Source organism: Sminthopsis crassicaudata, chromosome 6 (genome assembly GCF_048593235.1).
Source record: "Sminthopsis crassicaudata isolate SCR6 chromosome 6, ASM4859323v1, whole genome shotgun sequence".
Lineage (NCBI taxonomy): Eukaryota > Metazoa > Chordata > Mammalia > Dasyuromorphia > Dasyuridae > Sminthopsis > Sminthopsis crassicaudata.
In genome coordinates, this window is record NC_133622.1 from 162,370,300 (window position 1) to 162,392,247 (window position 21,948).

Sequence of the window (21,948 nt, forward strand, 5' to 3'; positions counted from 1 at the left end):
AGCCAACTTAATTTGTCTTCTTGAATTGCCCTATTTTCTAGAAATACTGGATCCAGACTGTGCAGGGGGCCCAGAATGAGTCAGCAATGAAGTTCCTTACCCCTTACCCCACAATAGACATAACTGCTTTTTTGCCCCTTTTACTGGACTCTCATTGTGTCTTTGAGGGTTGAACCAACTATGAGGATGGCACAAGTCAGTCTGCACCAGACTGATAAATTGTGCAGCTAGAACTCCCATGTCATTCCCAATTGAGAAGGGATTGGCTATAAGACTTCCCCGTCCCTTGCCTGGATTGTGAACTTCTTTGTATTTGGTTTAGGAGTTCCACATGCATTTTCATTTCTCTGGTAATAAATCCAATCTCAATGTTTGGCTCATGGACTTGTGATTCTTTTAATTACGAGTGAGAAATATAAAATGGTACAAATGTCTTGAAAAAGAAAAAAACATCATTTTCCCAATAAGTTCTAAAGAGGGATGCGTTTCAGAGGAAAAATAATTGTATTTTAGTTGCATTGAGTTAGAGATGCCTATAGGACAGACAGTTAGAAATATTCAATGGACAGCTAAGCATGCAATACTAGAAATCAAGAAAGAAAGAAATTAGGACTGGATATATAGAGCTGGAAAAGCACCTGCATAGAGATGAGGTTTCAGACCATGGGAACTGATAAGTTCCTTAAAAGTCTGAGTGGAAGGGGAGGTGGGGTGGAGGGGGGAGATGATCTAGGACAAAGTACTTGGGTGTCCACCTATAGGTAGGAGTTGGGACAAAGAATCAGAATTTGAGTGGTTGGTCTTTTAGAAGCAGCAGGAGAGTTGTGGTATGAAAATCTATTTCATTCAAAAAGCATATAAAAATGAGATTTTTAAAAAGAAAAATAAATAGATTGAAAATAAAAGATTTGCCTGTATTTCCTTAGCAACCTATTTTCATCATTAGTGACAATAGATTTACCCATGTGTTAAATAAGGAAATGGAAATGGCTCAAGTAGTAGAAATGGTAACAAATATTATTAATCCAACTCTGACCTTATATAATTATTTTTATCATCTTTATGAGAGAACATAGAAACTGCATCTTTAGGAAAATATGAGAATGAAATAATCAGGCTTCCACAGAAGACTTTCTACAGCATAACATATCTTTACATTCACGCAAATGACTGAAAGGTGTATTGAATTGTGGATTTCAAAAGAACATGTTAATTTAACACAGAAAACTTCAGTTTTGAATGCTCTCTTGCAAGCTAACTCTCACGCATATGTAAGATCATAAAGACAGATTCAACCACAGAGATATCCGTTTAATGATCACTCCTCTAAAACAGTATCAAGGAAAGGACAGAACAGGGAGTCATATCTACTAAAAGTATCTGCCAAGTCTCATTAAAGATATCTCACACAAAGACTAAATTTAGAGGGAATTCCTTATTAATAGTGAGGTTCTCAAAATGCTCTTTGTTGCACTTGATATTAATACTATGTTGATTGCATCAATCCCTAAAATACTCCATATAGAGAGTCTTTTCTGTGTGATCCATGGTCCTTGGCCTAAGCTCAGCCAATTACTCCATAAATGGAAAACCAAAAGAATAAAACACGAATATTGCTCAATAACAAACATTGCTCAAACAAAATGGTCAACTCATTGTATTAGTCCACTAGTACATTCTATTTTATAAATGTTTTTGCAAGTCTATTCTATTACTTGGATAGACCTGAAAAATTTTAGTTATGTGATCTTCTTAAAAACACAAAACAAAGAGAAAGCACAGTAAATCTGCATTCTATCTTTTCTGCTCACAGATTTAAAATGGAAGGAAAGAATTGTTGATATAGTTTATTTTAAAATGGGTTGCTTTGTTCAAAATGTTATTTTTTAATGAATTTTTAAAATAATCTTCCTTAAAAGAACAGAATGGAGAAAGGGCAAGAGAAGTAGTTAATATTCTTGATAACCTTCAGTGACTTCAATCAGCTGGTGGTGATGGAGGCAGAGCTATGTTAGCAATATAACCCTCCTGGCATACAATAAAGATGAACTGGAAGAAAGAAGAGGGCCACCCCTCCTTATGTTCCCTACAGACACAAGCAACTTCCATAGCATTATAAAACTGAAAGATACTTTTAACTTCCACAGAATGACAAGAGCTTGAAGAGACTCAACTATTATTTTTGCATTAGAGAAAAAAATAGCAGAGAAGTTAAGTAAACATACTATGACGAAGAGGGATTTACACTATTAGAACAACTCTGAGGTACCGCCATTTATCTCTCAGATTAGCTAAGATGACAGGAAAAGATAATGATGAATGTTGGAGAGGATGTGGGAAAACTGGGACTCGGATACATTGTTGATGGAGTTGTGAACAGATACATTCATTCTGGAGAGCAACCTGGAACTATGCCCATAGAGCTATAAAACTGTGCATATCCTTTGATCCAGCAATGTTTCTACCAGGTCATCCCAAAGAGATCATAAAGGAGGGGAAAGGGACCCACATGTGCAAAAATGTTTGTGGCAGCCCTCTTTTTGTAGTGGCCAGAAACTAGAAACTGAGTGGATGCCATTGGAGAATGGCTGAATAAATTGTGGTATATGAATGTTATGGAATATTATTGTTCTGTAAGAAATGATAAGCAGGCTGATTTCAGAGAAGCCTGGAGAGGCTTACATGATGTAATGTTAAGTAACCAAGAGAATATTGCATACAATAACAAGATTATGTGATGATCAACAGTGATGGACTTGGCTCTTCTCAACAATACTATGATTCAAGGCAATTCAAATAGACTTGGGATGGAAAGAACCATCTGCATCCAGAGAGATAACTATTGGGACTGAAAGTGAATCAAAGTACAGTATTTTCACCTTTTTGTTGTTTTTTTATTCGTTTGGGTTTTTTTTCTTGTGGGTTTTTTCCCTTTTTGATCTGATTTTTCTTGAACAAAATGACAAATATAGAAATATGTTTAGAATTGCACATGTTTAACCTACTGGAATGCTTCCTATCTTGGGGGGAAGTGGGAGAAAAATATATTTGCAAAGGTGAATGTCAAAAACTATCTTTGCCATGTATTTCTAAAAATACTGTTAAAAAATAAAGTGAAATATAAACAGAAAAAAAAAAAGTAAAGTAATTTGTTCACAATCACACAGCTAGTAAACTACAGATCAATAGAAGAACACAATTTCTTCCTGAATGGGCAAGATACAATTACAGACACTGAGATGGGGGTGGTGAATCATCACACTCTTGTCTTGTTAATCATTTAGTCTTGATTCAAAGGGAGACAGACTCAGGGAAATGTCTGCTTTATTAATGAACATGTAATGTGAGATAGTTATACGGATGGGATTACAGAATCAAAGATTCTGGGAGGGATCTTATGGATCATCAGATCTGTTTCATTTCATAGACAAAGATGTTGACACAAAAAGATTAGGTGATTTGTGCAAAAGTACACAGCTAATGGGAATCTAAAACACAGAATTTCAACTCATCTTCTTAATTTCAAGTTCAATGTCCTATTCAATATAACACTTTGCTGCTGACTAAGCATATCAATTTAGCTAAATGAAAAACATCTAAAAGAAGTTGCTAGGTAGAATAAATGTTCCTGAAAGATTTATCAGAAGAAAATATCTCATTCTTATGCTGACAAACATGATAAAGTGAATATTGATAAACTGAGAAGTTAAGTGATTTTTTAGTTTAAAATATTTGTGATAATAATGGAATAAAGGATACAATGAGTAATTACAGACTCTGTAACATTAATAGGAAAAGACCAAAAGTTGAGTCAAAAATATTAAGAAGGCAAATGCAGTAAATAAGACATAAGATAGATATTAGATGTTTAAATTTTCTCATCACAGCTGTAGAATTTATACTGTCAGAGTGATGGGTTTTTGTTTTGGGAAATACAGAAAATTATCCCAGAATATGCTGCTGAAAAGTGGTGTATAAAAACACAATACATCAATATTTTAAAACCTTTTTTTTTTTTTAAAGTAAAAATTTCATCAAAATAATTTAGGCTGAGGGCAGCTAGGTAGCACAGTGGATAGAGCACCAGCTCTGAAGTCAGGAGGAACTTAGTTCAAATCTGGTCTCAGATACTTAACACTTCCTAGCTGTGTGTCCCTGGGCAAGTCACATAACCCCATTGCCTCAGCAAAAAAAAAAAAAAAATAATTAAATAATAAAATACAATAAAAGTAAGATTCCCATATTGCCTATTTTTCAATAAACTGGCTGCATATTATTGACATAATTTAATCAAGATTCTAATTGTAATTCAATTGCATTTAATATTTAATCTAAAAAAATTGGAGAAAAAAATTCAATTGCAGCTCCTTCCATAGATAGTTCTCATTTAATTTAAAAGTGACACCAACATTAAAGATAATACTAAACATAACCAACAAGTTATTTTTCATCTATAAGCTTATCTTGAATTGTTTAAATATTATCTAAAACCAATTTATGACTGAAACATTTCCTTCCTCATTTAAAAAGCAAATCTTTTAATCCATATGAAAATAAAAATTACAACTACACTTAATTGATTTGACATACCACTTAAACAAGATATTTTATGCTTTCAGGAAACTTTTTTTTAAAATGGTCATACTAATACTATACAGTTCAAATTAAAATACACATCTACCCTTCAAAAATGACGAAAACACAACTCACTCCTATTAGAGAAGTTGGAAATTACAAGTACTGAAAGATATCTCTGTCAGAATCAGCAACATCACAGTATTTAATTGTGCTTAACTATAAAAATTAAAATAGGAGGGCACATCAGGAAATGACAATGATATTTTTAAAAAGATTATAAATAATAATCTTTAAAAGATGTTAAAGGAACATCACATTTTCTGTAAACAATAAATTACATTCAGGTTATACTTTATAGGAGGCTGGAGGTAGGAGCTATTCAAGGGTTTGCTAGGTTCAATCTGTTGTGTCAAAACAAAATGTGTCAATAGATTTAAAAATTATATATAAAATGAATTAAGACAATCTTTTTTTCCAGGCCAAAAAAACCAACCAAAACCCAAAACACAAACATCTGTGTAATAAACACTTGCAATACCAAGAGTCTCATTATTTTCATTCCAAAAATGCCCTGAAAACACTTCTTGAGTCCCAGGGAACAAAAATGTCTACATATAAAATTTGGGAATTACAATAGTCAATAACAATGACTTTGTTAAAGATCTATTTTCAATAACTAATACTTAAGCAATAAAGAAACTTTCTATATGATGATCTTTACTATAAGCTGAAGAATGGGGGGGGGGGGGGAAATCACATACCAATGTTTTTACATTATCAAAAATTATGCCTAAAAGCAACATGCACATGTAAATGCAATCTCTTTTACCTTCCATGTCATCTGCAAAGGTAGACATAAAAGAAAGAAGAGAAAATGGTTGAAATAGATAAATATTACCTAAATAGCACCATAAATAGAACAAACAACAAGAACTTTTAAAATACTTCCTATATATATCTGTTAAAATTATTACATTAGTACATTAGTTGGTTGTAAGAAATAAATTCATTTAGTCAATTACCATACATAGTATCAAAATAATTCTTTCAAGATTTTGGGCCAGTGCATCACTATGCACATTTTTCAAACTTGAAATTTCAAAAGATGAAAGATTTCCAAGTGGACTCAGTATGTCCTTTACCTTCTGCTGCCAGGGAACAGCTGGGGAGGGATTGGCTTTCTGACAAAGTACCGGCAGGCAATGATCAAGCTAAGGAACAGCAGTTAATATCTCACAAATTCCTAACAGATTATTTTAGCATATCTTTGCTTTTAAATGACTAAACTTTCACATGGCATTAAAATTCAAACTCCTTTGTCTCAGTCCTTCAATCTAGTGCTTGTCTACTTTTTCTGCCTTATTTCATATGGCACTACAGTCCACACAACCAAGTTTAAGCTATTGTATGTGACCACCTTGGCTCATGCTGCTTCCTATGCCTCAAACCCTCCCCATCCTTTTAGATCTAGGCCAAATGCAGCCAAATCATAGAACCAGAATAACTCAAAGTTTAAATGGAACTCCTATGTCAATTAGAATTGTTATCAAACTCTAGTTTATGACAAATGTTACATTACTTATGTTGTACTATATTTTTCTTTACTTTATTAAACATTTCCCAATTATATTTTAATGTGGTCCAGTCCCAGGGCCATGAGTTTGACCTTGCTTACCCACCACATACATCTTTATACCTGAGCAAGAATACTCTCTCTAGTATCATCCCTTTAATTCAGACTCTGCTCATCCCAGAGATGAGAAATTGTTATAGTTAAAGCTCATTGGAACTGCAAACGGTTTTCCTTTCATTGAGGTAAAATCTTTCCTTTTAGCTTAAACATAACTATTCCCTCTCTTCTACACAAAAGTCCTTCAAATCCTGAAAATCTGCTACCTACTATGTCCCCACTCTCCAACTTTTGTCATCTTCTCCAAATTAAATTAATATCAGTAGTTCTTCTTGGTTTCTCCAGTTCCTTCAAGGCCCAACCCAGACACCTCCTTCCAAAGTGTGGGGGCATTCACACTCACAGGAGGCAGAAGCTGATGGATCCCTTGACTCTTTTCATTCTGAAGTGGCTTTAGTACAGCTTGGCTGGGCTCACTAAGCCCAGCATCAACATGGCAAGTCTCTGAAAGGAAGGTTCCACCAGGCTGTTTACAAAAATGTAAATCAGCTCAGGCTGCAAACATGGCCAAGGAGGCTAATGTTTCCATGCCCATGAGTGTTGGGATCAGCCCCATGAGTGGCTGTTTCACTTCCAACCCAGGTGAGACATTTGAAGATAACAAACAAAAAGGCCTTTCTTGAATTGTTAGTGTGCCCCTTCAGATACCTCACCTCCACATGCTCTATATATCTTGTGTTTATTTCTATGTGAACATGCAGTGTTCCTTTCAGTATATTGTATGCCAGTTCCTTGAGGATGGGTAATTTCATCTTTATATCCCTAGTATTCAGAACAATGTCTAGTACGCTGTAAGTGCTGAATAAATGCTTGACTCATTCTTTTAAATATTATTTTGAATGGCATGACTTTCTGATGCTTCATGATTCTAACTGCCAGTTTAAGGATGAACTCTAGGTCTTTCCGGTATGCACAAATCAGAACTGAAATCAATATGCTAGATAGGCCCAACCAGATGTACAGAAAAGAGTTCTACATATGCCATTATGCCTTTTTCTAATGCAGCCTATAACTGATTACAGGTTTTTGTTTTTTTCCCTATTCGTTGATTTATATCAAGCCTGGGTGTAATAAAGCACTTAGATCTTTATCTAGGACAGGGGTGAGGAATCTTTTTTCTGCCAAGAGCCATTTGGATATTTATAACATCTTTTGCAGGCCATATAAAATTATGAACTTAAAGAATTTAAAGCAGTGTGAGTTTGCTGTTACCTGTGATTGCCTGGGCAGGGTGAGAGCAAATGATGTTGTGAGCTGGACGTGCCCTACTCCTGATCTACGTTTTATACTTGAGAATGTGACATTTCACAGGATTTCATAATTACCTTATAAATTTATAAAATTCAGACTACATTTCTGACTTACATTACCCCTTTTTGTATCTAAATTCTATCATGCAAATTTTAGGTTTCTTTTCTGTTTATGGAATCCACAAATAAGAGTAACAACACATATATCTTCATCCAAGTTACTGAGAAAAAAAGGACTATGAAACCATCAGAAACACAGTTGCATGGTACTTCACTAAAATCTGCTCTTCACATTTAGTAAAAACTGACCTATTTCTCACCACTTTTGGAGAGTGGGAAGTTGACTGCTCAACAAGTTTAAATATTTACTTGTCTCCCTCTTATCCACAATAAGAACTAACACATGCCTTCTTGAAAACCATTTATATAATCTATCTATACATATGATCTCTATTGTAATATATGAAATTTCTCTACCTATTTCTACTTTAGTAAACCTGCTCAAAATGGAGAAGAACTCAGTCTGGTCTGATTTTTTTTCTTGATGAACCTCTTTTCTTGATGAAATGATCGCTATTTCTAAGTACTCATAAATTACCTTTCTAGAATTTTTGCTAGGTGTCAACTTCAAGCCTCTAACTAAAAGCCTCTAACTTACTCTTTTCTGAAAATAAGGTCCACATTTGCCCATCTCAGTCCTATGATATCTTTCCCCACATTTCAGGATTTTTCATAAATCACCAACAGCAGCTAAGCAATCAAATCTATAAGTTCTTTCAGTACCCTGTGTAGTATACTTGGTCCAGGCCTGATGATTTCGACATATGGAAGGCAGCTACCCTTAGAATCTCCTCACTTATCTTGGATTTCAATTCCCTGTTAACCATTTTTGTTCTATGCTTCCCAGTCTCCTAGGTAGAGAAAACAGAAGCAAAATAAGACTTTAGTAATTCTACCTTCTCTTCTTCATCAGTCCCATCCATCCCAAGCAACCCTAATCTTTCTTTGATTTTCCTTCTCTTAGCCCCTATGTGCCTTTTCAAATCCTTTTTGTTGTCCTTAGCATGATTATCACAAGCTGTGATTCATTCTGGATTACAGAAGCTCCTGAAACTCTGGAACTATTCTTACTCTTAATTATCTGTTCTTACTGCCACTTCTTATACTACTCTTTTAAAAATCGGAGTTGGTTTTTATAATTTTTCTGATTATTCAAAGCACTTACTTTGGAAACTTTTTACATTATTTCTTCACTGAAAGCATTCAATGTTTGTCTCATTAAAAGTTTCTTCCTCCACAACATACAGTTCTCTTCTGTAGGATCCCAGGATTACAAATTCCTACTAATTCTTTTTCTGAATGTTTTCACATGAATCTTCCCCAACCCTACAGGAAACAACAAAGCTGTGCTGGTTCTTCTTTTCTATCATGGCCACTTCCTTTCTAGGTTTCCATTATTTCTATTTAAATAATCAGTTTCTTTTTGAGGAGGATGAGAGATAGATTCAGAAGAGTAATCACCTTGTTGTTCCCTCTAACTTCTGAAGGATGAAAATTATTAAAGAAGGTCGAGATTTTCTTATCTGTTTTACTCTCATCAGAGAAAGAATTCCAACAGGTGCCCAGATAGGAAAATCACCCCATCACCACTCTCCTCCTGCCTCCATGTTACCTTTGTGATCTGGACTCAACATCCACTTCCAACATGTCGGCCAGGCAGTCTGTACTATGTTTCTATCCCAGTCCTGTTTGCTTTTTTCTCCTTTCATAGAATTGCATCCAAAGGTCCTCCATTCTGCTTTTACACTTCAGCACATGGATATGCTCCCAGAAGGTTAAACTCATTCAGAATATTATTTTACCATCCCTCTGATCTCAGCTTTCCCTTTTTTAATAAGGTTATTCTCCAATCTTAAGTCATAGCAGTCCCCTTAAGATTTTTATCTATAGTTTTACATATCTACTTATATTTAAAATTCTAGTTCATTTTTTACTGATACTTTACAAAAGCCAAGAATATCATGTGAAGATTTCTGATGCAGGTAGTAATGAGCTTTCTTCTTTTAGTCCAAAGCTAGCACTTTGTTTACAGCTCTCATAATGTAGATTAAAGTTTTAATAATTTAACCTGAAGCAGCTGGTAGTACAGTACACAGAGCATGGGAAATGGAGTCAAGTAGACCTGAGTTCAAATCCAGCTTCAAACATTAGCTCTGTGACTATAGGCAAATCACTTAACCTCTGTTTGCCTTAGGTTTCCTCTGGTGCAATATGAGTGCAAGAAATTATTTTTCTCTCTTTTATTAATAACTAATTATTGTACTAAGACCAAGAAGTTTTCCCCAATGCCTTATCCTGAAATCAACCAGTATGGGGTTTCTTTCTAAAACACTTTCCCAGTCAGATTGGCTGAGCTCTAATCAGAGACAGTAAATGTAATTCTAAGTTTGAACTAGTGTGTGTATTCCTACTCTTGTGTTTGGGAAAGTGTTAATTCTTTTTATCAGAGAGACTATAAGGAAATTTTTTTGTCTGTTTAACCAAGATTTGGGTGATCCAAGTCACAAACCCAAGATCCTCACTATAATATTCATTTTCTCATTACTGTTAACCAATTAGAGTTGAGTGCCATCCTCAGGAACACCTGCTCTTTCAAGGGCATAAACTGTGAGCCCACTGCCAAGGGGGCCCTTTGGACTATGAAAAAAAAAAACACCAAATGGCCATACTTTTATTAAAATGCTGGCATTTTAATGTTAATAAATGATTAAATTACTCAGAAATGATGTCTCTTGAACCTTTGTTGAAAGGAACAAATGAGATCATATTTATATAACCATTCAGCACCAGCTATATAAATGCTTACTATTCTCTATTCTTCCCTTCCCCTAAAACAAAAAGGATTTATTTTGCTTTCCAGGTACTGGTGCATGTTCTATGTCCTCCAAGTAAACAAGAAGCTCCAGCCTAAGTCATAAAATTTTTGTGTAATCACCCAGAGCCAGATATATATATCTCCTCAACATAACTTCTGCCTACCTGGGAAGCCTACTGGTATTGCAGTTATCCTTTCAGTTTCTAGACAGAAACTTCTCAGATATTACATTTTCAACAAAGAAAAGAAAAACCCAAACACACAAAGGAAATCCCAAGATTTAACTCTGAATATGCTTACTCTTTAAAAAGAATAAAGGAAAGATACTATCAACAGCACTTAAAAAAGAATAAAGGAAAGATACCATCAACTTCAGATAGGAATTATCATTTTCTTACTTACAAATACCCTCTAGTCAACCCAGGGCTGGATTTTATACCTAGTTAAGAAATTAGTCAATTACTTTTCTAAAATTAGGTAATTAATAAATACTTTACCTAAATAAATTTCTCAATTCTTTATATGTACTATAAGATTGATTATCTCTTGTAGTTCAAAAAACAAATACCACAAAATATCTTACAACACAATCTCTGAGACTAATAAGAAATTTAGAGCTAGAAGAAATCTTACAAATCATCTTATCTAATAACTTGTTTTCCATTTGTGGACTTTGGGGCTCAATAAAGTGCCTTGCTCAAGGTTACACACACAAGTTAGTGGCAGATCCTAGTATTAGAATTTAGGTCAAGCCAAGAATACTAAGTAATGCTTACTAGAAATTCCCCATCTAGGAAAGATCACCAGAATTAAGGTATGGGCAAAATAGTGGGTAAGAAAGTCTGGATTGTAAGAAAAAAAACTGAATTATAAATAAAACTTAATATAAAAATTTTAAAGAATTTTTTCCACTCTTGTTCAATACTTTAATGTGTAAGGATCAGTAATACACTGACAACATTTTTTGTGATTTTTTAAAATAATAATATACATTATCAATATGTATCTACTTTCATGTCAAGATTTCTCTATTCTATATTAGAGAAGTTTGGGCATTTTGCTAATTGCTTAATTCTAAAACCTCAATAACAATGAGAAGTAGTTAACAGATACATCTAATTTTCTGAGAGTAATGAAAACTCTCCAAGCACTCCCACCATCAGAAAATGAAGTGTGACAGTATACTTAGAACTCAACTATATTGAGTAATGATCTCTTCGAGGCTTTTCTTTTTAGAAGGGGAGAAAGTATCAATCCAGCTGAATCTCACCAAGTAAAAATGAAGACATCACAAGAAAACAACCTTGGCTTAAGATCATTAAGTAATTTGAATCAAAAAAGGAAAAGATATTTAAAGAATATTTCTTCTATTCCCCCCAAAATATATCTGAATTGCAATTTGCTTCAGAATCAATGAGTACCAAATAATTTTCAATGGAGAGTATATGGGAGTATGGGAAATGCAAAATTTAATTTATTTTATTGAATAAATCTAAATTTATAATATGTTTCTATTGGAAAGCCTACTAACAATCAATTGGGTAATCTTTTTAAAATAAGATATCTAGTTTTTAAAAAATAGACTAAGATATGATCTAACATCAATTTAGGAAATTTGATTAGAAATCATTAATAAGTTTACAATTCTTTGTTAAATACATCTTCTTTGTTTTATTCAGTTAAAATATGTTTTTGACTATTGATAACTACAATACTAAAAAAAAAAAAAAAAAAAAAAAAAAAAGTGGAAAACTATGTGGATAGCTATCTGGATGAAAAGATAATATAAAACAATCCGAGAATTCAAAGGCTGATAATCTTAGGTACAATAGAGCAAAGTTAATGAATTCTATTGTAATTAAACTATTTTATATCAACTTCTTTACAAGTAGTATATATGTACTTAAAATAATTTGATAATACATAACTGAAAAAGTAAAGGTTCCCTAAAAGGAACTTCAATTCTTAGATGTTATAGCAGAAATGGAAAACTGGTTTTCAATCAGCAATAAAAAAAGACTATATATATATATATATATAATTTGCCATAAGTTCACATTAGCTTAAGTCTCTCAAAACCAAATATACTATTGATTAAAAAAAAAAAAAAAAGTTTCCTTAGAGGCCAAAAGAAACAATGAATCATAATCCAATTCTATTTTATAATAACGCGACAATTTCGCCTAATAACCATTTTTAACATTTCCCTCCTGGAACTGACATAGAAACTGATCTTGTTCTGATCTAATAAATTTTTCATCTATTAGAAGCTGGTAACACTTAAATGATTCCACAATACATTTACAACTTTTTTCTGTCTGCAAATGTGATTTCATCAGTCACAGAAACAAAAGCAAATAACAAAATGTGCACTGAACTAAAGTTCTTCCACAAAGCCAGACATTTCAAATCTAAATTAGGCTAAAATTGTTAATACAATTTTACCAAAACCAAATCAGTAAATAAAATCTATATTAGCATTTGTACTGACAACTTTAATAATTCATTTTGGAACAACTTCATATACTTTAAACCCTACAAGTCAAAATAGTGCATAAAGTGTACTGTGAAATTAGTAGCAGAAAACTGCCACCCTCCCTCAAATTTAAATGCTTGTGTATATCTGTAACAAACTTTAAAAGATAAATTTATTCCTAAAAAGACAGAAATAACTGAAAACTTACCTTGCTCTTCTTCTTCTACATCATTAGACATTATGTTGTAGAGTGTGTCCAAAGTATAACCTATTATTTCAGAATCTGAACTGCAAAAAAAAAAAAAAAAAAAAAAAAATTTACACATGCACACACACACTCTCTCTCTCTCTCACACACACACACATATAAATTAAATGCTTAAGTCTAATACTTGGCTAAAGAATTTACAACTAACTGAAGGGTAACAGCAATTGGTGAATCAAGAAAGTCCTGATGTTTTTGTAATATGTACAGTAATTTCATATCTAGTGTTTAAAAAAGAAAAATATTTTTGGCATAAAAATTTTCTTATACAAACACAACACCTAATGGAAGACCAACTTTTCTGGCAGAACTGCTGTATCATAAATTAACTTCTTAATATCCAATTCTTTAGAAGAAAAAAACTAAATAGAATTCTAACAAATTAGATCAACAAAATCTTTATCTTGAATCTGGATAAATTCAGATATATGAAAATCCAAATAGCTCTTGCACTTGAAAAGTCTAGTCCTAAATTTAAATCCTGGGATTCTAAGATTCTAATAATTTAATGTGACTGACTGTAGGTATGTAAATCTGAGGTTCAGTTGCCACATATATTAAAATGGTCATAATACTGCATAAACCTATCTCAGAAAATACCTATAAAGAAAGTGTTTTTAGACTATAAATCAGTATTTATATATACATATGTGTGCAAATATATATATATATATATATATATATACACACACACACATATGTATTACATTAATATACACACATGTAATTCTTAATTCTTATTATTCTATTGCCAATTTAAAAATGGTCATAATATTCTATAAACCTAACTTCCCCTTACTGGAAAGAAAGGTTGTCTCATTTTATATGATTATAAATCATATTTTATACACACAGATCCAAATACAGATACACACACAACTTCTTATTTTATTATCTTGCCACATTTTCAATACGTGGTCCTTTTCTGCAGTTATCATTGTCATATACAACTCTATTTTCCCCAAAGTCCAGGTTTCCAACAGTCACTTCACCAATTCTACCTCCAATTTAGACTTACTTCTGCCTTGGACTATCCAGTACCCAAAATTGGCCAGATTAAGTGGAGACTGAAATAAGGCAGAGGCTCAGCTATAATAAGTATATATCTAATGTATTCCTATAGGCATCTTATTAATAAAAATAAATTCCTTAAGTTTTACTATATATTCTATCAATTTCATGAAGATAGTTTTGATGAGATGAACAAAATATATTTTCAATGGAGTTTAGAGATATCAAATTTGATGTGATTAATTCCATGTTTTTTAATTTCTTGAGATTTTCATTTGTCAACATTTGAAATTGAGAAGTGAGTAATCTATATTTCTTACTAAAAAATACTCCCTGTAGTAGTGTGTACAGAACATAAAAATATTACCTTATATTATGTACTGCTTTTCATAAAGCCTCTCTTTCTCTCTCTATATATATGTATATGTATACACACACACACAAAATGATAAATTTTCTTCATCAACTATAGTAGATTTAGTGGAAAAATTATATATAAATATTCATAAAAATGAAAAAATTGTTAAAAACAGCACAACCATCAGATTGAAATTTTTATAAGTTTTTAAGTTCTAAACTTAATAGATTCCAACTTCAAAGTTACAGGAAAAAATATTAAATCCTCTTCTGTCTAGTTTATAAATCCATTGACTCTCCAACTGACACAATCAAATTTTGACCTTATTTTTTTTATGTCTCTATCACAAAGAGGACTCAGTCTAATATATAAAAGGAACACTGGGATAATTATACTGCAGTATTTTGTGGTCATTAAAAAGCAGCTTCATTTAACAACTTATAAAGAAAAAACCCTTAAATTTAACAAGACAGAAAATAAGTAGATATTTTACATTAATAATTTCTGAAATCATAATTATATACGCACATACATACATATTTCAATTTCTATTGATTGATGAAAAGTTTTAAGATACAGAAACTTACCGGTCTGTCTGCAAAACATGGATCAGATGTTCCATAGCTTGGATACCTACTTCCAAACGATATTTCTGCCCACAAAATAAAGGTATCATTAGAAAGATTGAAAAATTAGTCTACATGTTACACTTTAAATAAATTGTCGCAAACCTTAGATAATGATTTGAGAGCACGGACAGCATCCCTTCGATCATCCAGAAGAGTTGATGAAGCTACTCGGTCACAAAGCTTTTGTATCTGTCAGGAAAAAAGTTAAAAGTTAGAAACAGAATTTGTAATTTTTTAAAAAATCAAACATCTCATATACAAATAGAAAGGTTCAGGACTAGATTTTTAGAAATCTCCTTGGTGTCAACCTCTATGAGGGTTGGGAAAGAATAAATAATCTAGTACAATAGATCTTCCTCCTCCTTCCCTGTCTCTCTCCCTAGACCTCTTTTCCAACTGTTTTTACTCAAGATGAAAAAACTTCTCTAGTTCTCATAAAATAATTCAAGATGGGGCAATATAGTACTTACTCTAAGATGGGAACTGAGTGTGGACACAATATAGCATTTTCATCTTTTTTTGTTGTTGTTTACTTGTTTTTTTCTTTCTCATTTTTCCTCTCTTTTGATCTGATTTTTCTTGTACAGCAAGATAATTGTGGAAATAAATATGTTTAGAAGAATTGCATATGTTTAACCTATATTGGATTACTTGTTTTCTGGGAGGGTGGGGGGAAAAGGGAGAAACAAGGGTTTGCAAAGATGAATGTTGAAAACTATCTTTGCATGTATTTCGAAAAAAAAAAAAAAAAGTGTTATACTACACCACACTGTAGTACACACAAAAAGAGAATATATGCATTATTGTAATTTGTAATGACAAGTTACAGACAGACCTGTAGAATTTTACAACAAAATCGATTTTTAACAGCACATGCATCATCCTTTATCCCAAAGTAGCAATCATTCCTTCACATTCCTTAACAGATGGTCAGCTATAAGCATACTATTCTGGATTGGAACTTTTTCCATTTTATTTTAAACAGCTTTAGTTGTACCGAAAAATCTCTCCCTATAATAAAACAAAATGTACCTCAAAAAAAAAGTCAAAAAGAAACTTCCCTAGTCCCAGGACAACTTCAGGGTCCCCTATTTCTAGTCAAGTTCACATAAGCCTGTTAAACTCAAGCTTTGAGAGGGAAGGGATAATAACTTCATAATTTTCAGGCTTTTTTTCTTCTCCCATTTTCCTTCTTTATCTGCTAAACTACCTGTCTTTCCTTTTATATATCAATACCAGAACATGAGCTTATTTATCAAGAGCTTTATAATAAAGTATGTGCTATTATCATCCCTATCTTAAGGATGAAGAAACTCAATGACTCAAAGTGACTGAGGAAAATGAAATCTAAGCTTTTCTAACTGAAAGTCTAACTAACGCTTTATCCATTCTATTTTTAAAAATTTAAGTTCACTTCCCAGACCTAATGTTAGTATGATCATATAAATTCGCATCAAAAGATGTATAAAACTGCCTGGTCCAAATCTGGATTAGTGACAAAATCAAGCCTATGTATTATACTATTCTTCACCTTTTTTCCTGTTGTAGACCTGTGATTTCATAAGCTTCAATATAATCAGGTACACTGTACACTGTCTCACTCCTTTATATACTGTGAACAACCTGAATAAACTGACCTTTATTTAAAATTTCATCATAAGATCATAGACTAAAAACTAGAAGGCATTTTGGAGATAATCAAATTCTACATGCTCATTTTATAGTTAAGGAAACAGATCCAGGTTGACACAACTAGAAAGTAACAGGTATAATTTGAACCTATACATTAGCTTGGCTTCCAATATCCAGTACAGATAACCCCCCCCCAAAAAAAGGTCACAATACAAAATTCTGGAGAAACCTAAAGATAAGGACCTCTTTCGTCAAGCAAACACCTATCAACTAGCTACTGTATGAAAGTCATTTTGATAGATATAAAACAGATCTGTCCCCAAGAACTTAACATTCTTAATGAGACTACACTAGCAACTAAGTATGCATTAAATAAAGATGTACTAAATATATACAAAGTAAATAAAAGGTAATTGGCAGGTAGGTCTAGTATAAGATAGGGGGAGGAGGTAATTATGATATTCGAACTAAGTTTTTAAGATAATTAGGAATTTTATGAGTAAAGGATGAGCAGAAAATGCGTTTCGTACTTGGAATGCCTGTGCAAAAGGCACCGAAATGGAGCACAGAGATGTGAAGAATATTAAGAGTGGGCTTTCAAAGACGATGATGTGAAATAGGAGAATCAGGATTACCTACATATGTTCTAGCCAATAAGCAAAGAGTACTAGAAACAGGAAAAAAAAAACCACACACACACACACAATCCCTCCCCCAACAGACAAAACCAAAACCAAAAACCACAAGAGAAACAAAAATAAATTCTTATTCCAGGACTGCATGAAAAGCCTACCAGAAGCCTTTGGAAAGGGCATTTCTGACTTGTAGTTCTCTGCTAATTACATCCTCTTATTACTCTAGACAATTCTCAAATACTAAAAATTGCTGAAAAGGAACCAATTTGCATTGGTAGAGGGTGATTACATAACTAGGATTCCCTAGATCAGGGAATTGGATTTCCCCAGTTCACTGGCTGTATTGGGTCTGGCCCTGCCAAGGCAATCGTAGGTGATAAAGAACTGAAAGCTAGGTATAACAACCATTCAGAATTTTTAAGTCAAAAGTTTTGTAAGGCCATTGAACGATGCATAAATAACCAAATGGTCCTTGGCAGAAAGGACTTAGATACAGATATTAGTTTACAGTGACCATCCTTTATAATCTCATCTTCATGACAGATGAGACTAGCTATATTAAGAAAGGAAACGTATAAAAAATGAACCTGTGATTTCATTGATCTTAGGGTAAGTGTGGGGAACCTTTTTTTTTCTGCCAAGGACCATTTGGTTATTTATGCATCGTTCAATGGCCTTACAAAACTTTGATTCGATTACAAATTGCTAACAATTTGGTGAAATTAGATTTAAAATTTTAGACCAATAATTCACACTACAGACCACAATAAATATCACAACTAAGGAGCCAGGAAAAAAATACTTTTCATAACTATCTAGGGAAAGCATTTTTAACCAAATAAGAGAGGGAGAGGGTCACAGGAGATAACATTAACAACTATGATCATGTAAAATTAAAGTTTGCACAAAAAATGTTTCTATCAGCCCTTTTTCTAGTGGCAAGGAATTGGAAATTGAATGGATGCCCATCAATAGGGGAATGGCTAAATAAGTTATGGGATATAAATGTTATGGAATGTTATTGTTCTATAAAAAACACTCAACAGGATGATTATAGAAAGGCCTAGAGAGACTTCCATGAACTGATGTTAAGTGAAGTGAGTAGAACCAAGAGAACATTGTACACAATATGCGATGATCAATTCTGATGGACCATGGTTCTTTTCAACAATGAGGTAATGTAGGCCAATTCCAATAGATTAGATGCAGATAGAAAGAGCCATATGCATTCAGAAAAAGTATAATGGGGACTGTGAATTACAACATAGTATTTTCACTCTTTTTGTTGGTGTTTGCTTGCATTTTTTTTTCTTTCTTATTTTTTCCTTTTTGATTTGATTTTTTTGTGTGCAGCATGATAATTGTGGGAATATGCAAAGAATTGCATATATTTAGCATATATTTAACTCTTGCTGTCAAGAGGAAGGAGTGGGAGGAAAGGAAGAAAAAAAATTTGGAACACAAGGTTTTGCAAGGGTGAATATTAAAACTATCTTTGTATATATTTTGAAAAAAAAAGCTATTATTAAAAATACTTTGCACAGAAAAATTTAATAAGATAAAATTACAAAGTTCATAGTTAACTGGGTTAGCAGAATTAATCTTTGCAGCAAAATTTCTCTGATAAAGGTCAACTATCCAAAATATATAAAAATTAATACAAACATAAAAGAATATAAGAACCACTTCGCAACTCCAAAAAGAGCCAAGAAAGACGAAAAGGACTTAAAATGTAAAAAAAATTTTAGTAATTCTTTTTGAAGTAGCAAAGAACTGGAAACAAAAAGGATGCTCAGTAACTGGAGATAAATCGATCATATCATGTTATATAAATTTGTAAAGAAATACTGAGTCTTAAGAAATGACAAAAGGGATGGTTTCAAAAAGATCTGGGAAAACCTATATGAATCCTAAGAGAATGAAGTGAACAGAAACCAAATATATACAATAACATATTGTAAATAAAAACATTGAAAGGTATAAAAGCACTAATCAATTAATTGAATGACCAAACAGGATTCTATTGGACTAGTAATGAAATACTCTTCTTTTTAGACATGTGTAGATTCCTTTTGCCTGACCATGTATATCTGACTCAAGGCTTTTATTTTTCTTCCTTTCAAATGGGGGCAGCAAAGAGAGTCTGAAGCATTTAAAAACATGTACTTGAGGGGGCAGCTAGGTGACTCAGTGGATCTGAATTCAAATCTGACCTCAGACAGGGAACACTTACTAGCTGTATAATCCTGGGCAAGTCACTTAACCCTAATTGCTTCAGCAAAAAAAAAATAAATAAAACAAAAAAAAATGTACTAAGTATAAAATGAAGATCAATAGGAAATACAATCAGAACACACTTGGAGTTTTGTTGGAGAAAGGCATACAGAAAAAAAAAAAAAAAAAAAAAGCAAGCTATTTACAGAGCTTCAGTTTCATGTAAGATTCATTATCTTTTCCTTTTCTGCTTTATATATGGAAATGTTCTTATTTGATATTGTTTAGGTCCAGAAATTTTTTTAAAAGAAAAAAAAAAAATAACTCGACTGGACTATGCAATGCCTAAGTCAATTCTAGAACAGATCATTAAAAAGAAAATGGTTGGCAAACATCTAGAAAGAGAAGCAAAGATTATAAAGAGCCAGGCTAGGCTTCAACAAGAACAGGTTATACTACCCACTTTGATTCCTAGCAATACTAGTAAGTGTATCCCAAAGAGATCAAATAAAAAAGAGCCTATATATACAAAAATGTTTGTAGCAGTTCTTTTAATGAAGGCAAAGAACTGGAATTGAGGGGATGCCTATCAATCAGGGAATGATTGAAGAAGTTGTGGACATCACATATGAGTGTGATGGAATACTATTGTGCTACAAGAAATGATGAGGGGCATGGTTTCAGAAAGATTATAGAAAGAACTGATGCAAAGCCAAGTGATTAGAACTAAGAGATCATGGTACATAATAATAGCAATATTGTATGATCAACCATGAAAGACCGCTCTTCTCAGCAATGCAATTATCTAAGACAATCTCAAAGTTTTCATCATGAAAAATGTTATCCACCACCAAAGAAAAAACTGAATTCTGAATGTAGATTGAAGCATACTTTGTTTTATTTCACACTAATATGGGTATGTTCTGCATTCCTACACATGTATAATCTATATAAAATTGCTTGTCTTCTCAATTAGGAGGAAGGAGAAAAATTTTAATTCATAATTTTTTAAAAGTGTTAAAAATTGTTTTTACATGTATTTGTGGAAAAAAAATTTTTTTTTAAAGAAACCACAGCAAAACTGAAACTGGAAAGAATAATCAGGGGAAAAAAAACCTATAACTTGTTATGCCAGGTAAACCTTATTTCCACTTTTTTTCCAGATTATTAAACTTGTAAATGATAGGAATGCTGTGAAGAGTTTGTTTATCTAAAGCATAAGATCATTCTATTACAAGAAATTCAACAGAGATAAATATTAACTCACGTTACTTGGGTACTAAAAAAACCACTTCACAAACACAAATGAGGAGGCCTAGATAGTAATTGTTCAGAAAAAGATAGGAGGGTTTTCAAGAACTACAAACTCAACATGAGTCTATAAAGGGATGTGGTGGCCAAAAAGGTTAACGTGATCTTAGGTTGCAGTAAGAAAAGCACAGTTCCCAGCAAAGAGAAGTTAACAGTCTCACTAGACTGTGTGCTCTTGTCAGATTTTCTCTCAAGTTATGTGGTCAGTTCTGGCTGCCAGTTTAAGGGCACTGACAAACTGGAGAGTGACCCTGGAAGGATCTTGAGTCTCTCTCAAATAAGTTTTAAAAAAAAAAAAAAAGGATATATTTATCTTAGAGAAGACTCAATGTAGAAGATAGCTTCAACTATCTGAAGAGTTATCATGTAAAAGGATTAGATTGTTTGGCCTTACAAGGAAGAGGAGTTAGGTGCAAGTTACAAAAAAACAAAATTAGGGGTGACGTAAGGAAAGAAATTCCTTAAAATTGATCTGTAACAGTTGTGAATGGATCCAAACATTTTGAAGAGCAATTTGGAACTATGCTCAAAAAGTTATAAAACTGTGCATACCCTTTGATCCAGTGTTTCTACTGGGCTTATATCCCAAAGAGATCTTAAAGAAGGGAAAAGGACCTGTATGTGCAAGAATGTTTGTGGCAGCCCTCTTTTTAGTGGCCAGAAACTGGAAATTGAATGGATGCCCATCAATTGGGGAATGGTTGGATAAATTATGGTATATGAATGTTATGGAATATTATTGTTCTGTAAGAAATGATCAGCAGGATGAATACAGAAAGTCTTGGAGAGACTTACAGCAACTGATGCTGAGTGAAATGAGCAGGACCAGGAGATCATTATACACTTCACCAACAATACTAGATGAGGATCAGTTCTGATTGAAGTGGATATCTTCAACAATGAGAGAATTCAGTTAAATTCCAACTGATCAGTGATGAACAGAACCAGCTACACTCAGAGAAAGAACACTGGAAAATGAGTGTGGGCTGCTTACATTTGTTTTTCTCCCCAGGTTATTTTTTTA

The 21,948-nt window shown here is 32.9% G+C and overlaps 1 protein-coding gene across 2 annotated transcripts in view; it reads right to left on the bottom strand.

Annotated features, from left to right (window-relative positions):
* Positions 1-21,948, bottom strand: part of USO1 (USO1 vesicle transport factor) — a 92,414-nt gene that overhangs the window by 67,321 nt on the left and 3,145 nt on the right. For both annotated transcript variants that reach the window (XM_074274209.1, XM_074274208.1), the window contains exons 2-4: positions 15,235-15,321; positions 15,091-15,155; positions 13,078-13,157 (exon numbers count right to left, since the gene is read on the bottom strand). In XM_074274209.1, coding sequence (XP_074130310.1) covers positions 13,078-13,157; positions 15,091-15,155; positions 15,235-15,321 — 232 coding nt within the window. The remainder of the gene's footprint in view (positions 1-13,077; positions 13,158-15,090; positions 15,156-15,234; positions 15,322-21,948) is intronic.